The sequence below is a fragment of the Benincasa hispida genome, chromosome 9 (genome assembly GCF_027475165.1).
Source record: "Benincasa hispida cultivar pf3 chromosome 9, pf3_genome.v1.1, whole genome shotgun sequence".
Classification (NCBI taxonomy): domain Eukaryota; kingdom Viridiplantae; phylum Streptophyta; class Magnoliopsida; order Cucurbitales; family Cucurbitaceae; genus Benincasa; species Benincasa hispida.
In genome coordinates, this window is record NC_143486.1 from 66989059 (window position 1) to 66996242 (window position 7184).

Here is a 7184-nt window from a genome sequence, read left to right on the forward strand (position 1 = left end):
ACATATCTCCTTTCCCTATTTTTCTCAAATTGATTATCCTTTTCATAATTTCCTCAACATTCATAAAATAAAATCCTCTCATGTGGATTTAGAAAAAATAAAGTAGGCTAAAGAAATACGTCTTTTTAGAATATTCTCAACTTTTCCACCATATCTTCTTATTCCCTAATTTTCTCAAATTTAGTTTTCCTTTCGACTTCCTCACATTATCATATCACATTATTCTCGATCAATACATTTTTTATTTTAAAAAAATATTCAGAATATTCTCAAGTACTCTTTTTCATATTTTCCTCTTCCCTAAATTTTTCAAGTTAATCTCATCTCTCATATTTTCTCATATTTTCTTATATTTTCTATCAAAATAAAACTCTTAATTTAAATTAAATTCTAAAAATAAACCTTTAATGTGAATTAAAGAAAAAGTGGAACTATATCAAGGATGACTTGCGTTTTTTTGCTTGATAATGCTTTTTTTGGGATGCTGCAAAAAAAAATATAGGGAAGAAAATATATATAATAACACACAAACTACGAAATAGAAAATAAAACAAAAGGAAAAAAAGATTAGAAACAAAGTGTTCACAAATGACTATAAATCAAAATAAAAGAAAAATTAAGATTTTCTAAAAAAGTAAATGTAGAACGTTCTGCAAAAGTGATGATTGAAGTAAACACAGAAGGACTTATATTTCTACATCTTTTTTGTTTGATGAAAAAAGATGCAGGAAAAAAACACATACAATAATAAAAAAATAAAAAGAAAAAAGAAAAAACTACGAAACATAAAACAAAACAAAAGAAGAGGAACAAAGTGTTTAAAAACAAATATAAAGCAAAATAAAAGAAAAACAAATTTTCATAAGAAAATAAATGTAGAAAAAACAAAGGTACGATAATGGGTTTTTTTTTTGGGAATGGTGAAGTGAGTAGAAGAAAAAGATTGTTTGATAAGTCTCATTTGCAAAATAGTGTTTTAAGGAAAGGATTCCTGAAAAAAAAATGTTCTTAACTAACTATTAAAAGGATATGATGATAATATGATTAAAAATCAAGGGCAAAATAGGGGTGTGAAAATTCTCCTACTTATACCCTCTTTTAATCAAGATTAAAAATACCAGTGGCAATGAAATGGGCTGGGCTTTCAGTGTTTTCAAGGAAATGCCGTTTTATTGGGCCTAAGCGCTATTGAAAATATTGGGCCTAAGCGTTATTAAAAAGTGAGGCCCACAACAGAAATCTCCCAATGGAGTCATCCCGTCTTCGAGTGGAGACTGAGAGCATACCACCGTCTCCCCTCCGACCGTGGTGTTTCTGGTCGTCGCCCTTTGGCCGTAAAGAAACAGAAACTCCGTCCAACTCCGGCGATTCGTTAACCGGCACAACAATTTTTCCGGTGAGTGGAAGGATCAGTAAGGAGACAAAAACTACGTTGAAGAGAGAATGAGTAAGAGGCCCCCGCCGGACCCCGTGGCCGTGCTCCGAGGTCATCGGACCTCTGTCATGGACGTTTCATTTCATCCATCTGAACCTCTTCTTTTTTCGGGGTATCCATTAATTCTGATCTCTCGTGATTTCCTTTTTTATCCTTTTCCTTTCGTTATTCGTATGAATATTCTGGTGGGTAGTAAAGCGTTGTGATTGTGGTTCATATTAGCTCTGCAGACGGTGAGTTGCGTATTTGGGACACGTCCCAGCATCGAACTGTATCATCGGCATGGTATGGTATCGACTTCTGTTTTGCTCATTGAAAATTTTATTTTATCTTCTGTATTTGTAACTGATTTATAATTGGAATACCTTATATCAGGGTGCATAGTGCAGCACACGGAATTGTTAGTGTTGCTTGCAGTCGTTCTATTGGGACAAATAGAGTTGTCAGGTGCTCTTCTACATGTATTTGTGTCCGTTTACCATTCATGTCTTCTTAATCCAGTATGAAAATTTTAGTTCATTACTTGAATGATTTGTGAGTTGTGTTATGTGTATACTCGTAGTCATCTTTTTTTTTTTTTTAAATAATGAAAATTGTGTATGCTTATAGTTTAATCCTCTGTGTGTAGCCAGGGTAGGGATGGAACTGTAAAGTGCTGGGATATTGTTGATAGGGCTCTGTCCAGGTATTTGGTGCCTTATAAGGCTTTATTCGTTGGCACTATTTTTTTTAGTTTTCGGTCACTCGCGCCCCAAACATGTCATTTTAAGAATGCTGTTGCAGAGGCCATGGTTTTATGAATCATGACTTTATTGATTGGACAAGAAATTATCATCTGAACTGGTTGTCCATTTTGGGCATTTGGACTCTATGTGACGCCCATCTTTGTAATTTTCTCATCATGGATAGTTTTTGGTGTCTTTTCCTTTTGGTAATTCACATACGTTGTTGGAAAATTTTATGCACAACAGAGATCCCACTGTCACAATCAAGACAAATGCCTATCACTTTTGCAAACTCTCCTTGGTGAAGCAGCCTTCTTCTGATTTAGCAAACCATGAAGATGGTCCTAAGTGTATTAATGATCGAAACAAGAAGCCTGTTGAGGTGGAAACTTTGAGCTGCAGCAGAGAAAAGGCTCAAGGAATTTCTACTGAGCATGCATGCAGATCAGAAGGTCCATTCAAATTGATAGTTCATGTCATTTTTCTTTTCCAAATGTATGGTTGAGTAGCTCATGTGGTGATTGATATGTACTCCTTCCCTTGAGGTTGGAGGTTCAAATTCTCATACCCCATTTGTTGTAGAAATAGAAAAAAGAAATGATGGTACAACTTCTCGTTCTAACCTTGTTTTGATGAAACCTTAAGATGATTTATGCAACTCAATGCTGATTTCTTATTCACTTATTCTAATGTATCAACTCAATGCAACTCAAACCTTAAGATGATTTTTTCCTGATTTCTGCTGATATACCAGTTGATGGGTTGAAGTATGTGGCTGTCGCAGGGGAGCGATCTTCAGAGGTTAAAAGAAGATTATTTTTGTCTGTGTTAACACATATACCACTCATTATCTAAGCCCTGATTTCTTATTCTCTCTGGTGGTTGTTGAAAGGTTGAAATTTGGGATCTGAATACTGGGGAAAGGTTGCTACGACTTCCTCCAAACTGTGAAGGGGATTGCCGAAATATCTCTACCAAGGATAGAGGTTCGGTTTCATTTTGTTTGCTTAAATCATCACTAAGTATTTCTTACATTGGTGTTTTTAATAGCGTGAAAACATATATTGATTATAATGATGGTAGTAATAATAATAATATTGAAAGTTTTTACAAGTATAGTTACCATTCATTCCTTAACCTAGCAAAATAAAAGAATTGATTCCCGGATGAGTCCAACTATTCAATCCATCACTATTAGTGAACCAAACGGGTTTTTTTTTTTGGGATAACAAACAAAACCAGATGGGGTATGTTTCTAATAATTCTTTGATTCTATTGCTTTCGTACAATCAATAGCTTGTAGTTATAGTTATATGTACTTCTATTATATGATAATCTCATTTTATCATCTTAGATACAGCCTACAGGATAATCTTAAGTTTTTGTTTTCTTTCCCCTTTATATATAATGTTGAATACGGAAAACCTTCTCCTTCCCTGTACCCATTTGGAATGTTATTCCTTGCAATTTGTATTTATCCTCTTCAGTATTATTCTTTCCTTACGTCCATTTTTACGTTATGGGCCTTTGCCATATTTGGCAAACATTGTTGTTTATATAAGGAAGACTCCCCCTTGTAAAATGTATGTAGAAAAACATTGAGAAAATTCAGAATTTCAACATATAATATATACTTTTAATTTTTAATTTATTAAATAAATTTTTGTTCTCTGGGAGCTACTTTTATTTGATGCATCTGCCAGCGAGAAGAAGATATATGATAAAAAATTTCTCTTTTCATTTTCATGTCCACTTTGAAATCTTAAGAATTTGTCTCTGGCAGGATTGTGCATGGCAGTTCAAGCCTTTTTACCTCCTAAATCTCAGGGATTCTTAAATGTCTTGTCTGGGTAAAGATGCTTGTGTGGATCTTTTTCTTGTCATGTTGCTCATAACATCTTGACTTGATTATTACCTAACACCATATAATCTACCGTTCAAAAATTGTGTGACCACAGTTTAGGTTATGCTTATTTAGTTTTAAAGAATTTTATTTAATAATCATGCATTTGGATCAAGCCATCTTTGGTTCTCGCATTACAGTTTATAGGTTTTATCAATTTCACTATCCATTCCTGTATAAAATGTAAGTTTCACTCTTTCAGTATCTTTTCAATATTTATAGATACGAGGATGGTTCCATGCTTTGGTGGGATCTAAGAAATCCGGCAGTTCCATTAACATCAGTGAAGTTTCATGTAGAGCCAGGTGTTTGTTCGAACATTGTGGACTTCTATATATTCTTTCTTCCTCAATGAGAAGCCATGATTTTGAGTATCTTGTTTCCAGTTCTTAGCATCTGCATCAATGGATCGTGCCATGGTGGTATCTCAGGAGCTGCAGATGACAAAGTTGTGATGTTTAGTTTGGATCAGTCCACGGTATTTAAATTTTTCTAGACAAATAGAAAATATTTTTACGTAATTAAAGTATGATATAATATTCCTGCAATATTGAAATATTCGGCTAGATTTTGATCTTGAAGAGTTGATGTTAAACCTTCCTAATTTATTGATAAGGCTAATTGCCTACTCCAAAATTAAAATATCGGGCTCAATAATTGTTCGGTGGAGGGATGCTTATCATGACTCTTCAAATGCGTTCCATGAATCAATGAGAATAACTGAAACTTGCATTCTTCCCAAGGAGAAATTTATTTTGATACAAAATGTGTTTTTGCATGTTGGTATATGCATATGCCTTTTAACTTCTGGTATGAGTGGTTGCCAGTTTGCACTTTTATATGCGAATTGTTTATTTTAGTTGTGCTGAATTATGAAGGAGACATGTTTGGTGAATAAAGAAATTACTTTGGAACGGCCTGGCATAGCAAAGGTCTCTATTCGACCAGATGACAAGATTGCTGCAACTGCTGGTTGGGATCACAGGTTAGCAATGTTATGGTTGGGAATTCGGTGGTTTATTTCTCTTTGGAATGAGCGATGAGCTGTGCTTTATATGTTTATGTTGTGCCTGAAAATATGTTTACCCCGTCTACCATACTAAAAAGAAGATATACAGTGTCAAATAAAGATGGTGAATGACGTATTGGAAGCCAATGGAGAGACGGTAATCCGTGATTTATGGTGGAATACTTCTATATTCTGATTGTTATGTTTAGTTGTCCCCAATCAAAATAGTCGTCGAAAGATCTTTTATAAGATTACTATTGAATTTTTAAATAGAACTGCTTCTTATGTTTAAATTGGGACGAAACATGTGCAAGATTAAATGTGACTTTACTGAAATATGCAAATCATGTTTTGAAGGAGGATCCTTCAATTATACTGTTTAATTTGCTTTCTCTCCTTGTGGCAGAGTGCGGATATATAACTATCGGAAAGGAAATCCTCTTGCTACATTGAAGTACCATCAGGCCTTGGTATATTTTCTGTATATGGCAGTACTACCAAACGTTTTCATCGTCACTTTCAGTAAAACCATTTTGTATGAAAGATGATAAAACACGGGGAACATGGCTATCTTTTCTTATTTCCCATTTTCCCCTCCAAACTTATGTGGTCATTGACTTCATCTCTAATATCCCATGGATCTTGATTCTAATGGGGTAATAATTTTGACATGCCTTAAACCTGAACACTAGTTCAAACAACTCTTCATCTTCTTAACAGTGTTGAACTAACTTTCTTTTTCTATAATGAATCATTTTTATATTTTTCATGGCTTGCTTGTATCCCGGAAAGGTATAGCAAAGGATTTTTTTTTATGGAAATGGCTACAGCTACAAATTGGTTATTAATCATCTTATATTGCAGAATCTGCTTCCTATTTCTTATTATTGCTTCTCATACTTTCAGTGTAATGCTGTATCATACTCGGAAGACTGTAAGTTAATGGCATCTGCATCAGAAGACAGAACAGTGGCACTTTGGGAGCTCTATCCTCCTCGAACTTAAATTCAATTGGCTGATGTTGCTCCTAACTTTGGCGGGGTACAACGTCTGACTTACTGTGCGCTGATGTGCCTTAATTATGTTTTTATTTTGAGGGTTAAAAATCACTTTGAAATAACAATTTAGTTCTGAAATTTTAGTTTGTAACGATTTAGTTTTTATATTTTTAGTTTTATAACAATTTAGTCTTTAAATTCTAGTATATGACAATTTCGTCTTTATAGTTTTAAATTTATAACGATTTAATCCTATCGTAAAAGTCAATGTAAAAATTTAATGAGATTTTTTATATAAATAAATCGATAAACTAATTAGACACTCGATATTTTTATTAAATACAAAATATACACCTTAAAATAATAAAACATATCAAGTTTTGATGAATTTTTTTACGTTAGCCCGACTAAATTGTTACAAATTTGAAAGTATAAAGATAAAATTATTACGTACTAAAGGTAATGTCACAAAATTAAAAGTACAGGTATACTTTTACTGATAGAGCACCTCCCTGAATGAATGAAACTTTATTGATAGATTCTCAGTGTTCTATAGTTGGAACTTTGATCCGACTTTAAAGGAGATTGGAGTATTATCGGTTGGTGCATTAATTGTTTGTTTTTTTTTCTTCCCGAATTCTTTAGTGGATAATTTTGTTCTACTCAACCGTTAATTTTGGTCTGGGCACTTGAATCTGCTTGGTCTTTCTTGTTCTTTAGTTTGATCGCCGCTGCAAGACCGTTCTTTTAAAAGATATGAACGAGTAAAGGTGATTCTGTCTTCTGCCATGTGTTGCTCTTCGCCGGAATGTCTTTTACTCAGACTACCGCCGCTAGCCACTGGCAACTCCTGCAGGAAACCATTGCATTTCAGCCATGCATTTGCAGCTACCCCACAATGATCGTGTCGTCTTGTTCGACGGCACCGACTTTGGCCCTCCAACTTATCATTCCCCGGAGCAAGATGCACAAGATCCTACAATGGACATCGAATCAGGTTCGATTGTACTGCCCATTCTGTCGAGTACGATGTAGCCACAAACACGTTCTATCGAGAACTCCTTTACAATAATTTGGTAAATATGCCCTCTAATATTTTACATAGGATAGATGA

The 7184-nt window shown here is 34.2% G+C and overlaps 1 protein-coding gene across 1 annotated transcript; it reads left to right on the forward strand.

Moving 5' to 3' along the window:
- Window positions 1-1243: 1243 nt before the first annotated feature.
- Window positions 1244-6276, forward strand: EMB2757 (Transducin/WD40 repeat-like superfamily protein). The gene is made up of 13 exons (XM_039043418.2): window positions 1244-1547; window positions 1658-1720; window positions 1811-1882; window positions 2064-2120; window positions 2407-2612; window positions 2915-2961; window positions 3053-3146; window positions 3944-4010; window positions 4286-4368; window positions 4450-4541; window positions 4942-5048; window positions 5479-5542; window positions 5979-6276. The coding sequence occupies exons 1-13, from the start codon at window positions 1444-1446 to the stop codon at window positions 6075-6077; spliced, it is 1155 nt and encodes a 384-aa protein (XP_038899346.1). The 5' UTR covers window positions 1244-1443; the 3' UTR covers window positions 6078-6276.
- Window positions 6277-7184: the final 908 nt, after the last annotated feature.

Bases quoted from the DNA above. Each gene is read 5' to 3' on its own strand.
- EMB2757 (XM_039043418.2), top strand. From the start codon at position 1,444: ATGAGTAAGAGGCCCCCGCCGGACCCCGTGGCCGTGCTCCGAGGTCAT. The intron at 1,721-1,810 runs GTATGGTATCGA...ACCTTATATCAG, and splicing joins CGAACTGTATCATCGGCATG to GGTGCATAGTGCAGCACACG. The intron at 2,613-2,914 runs GTCCATTCAAAT...CTGATATACCAG, and splicing joins GCATGCATGCAGATCAGAAG to TTGATGGGTTGAAGTATGTG.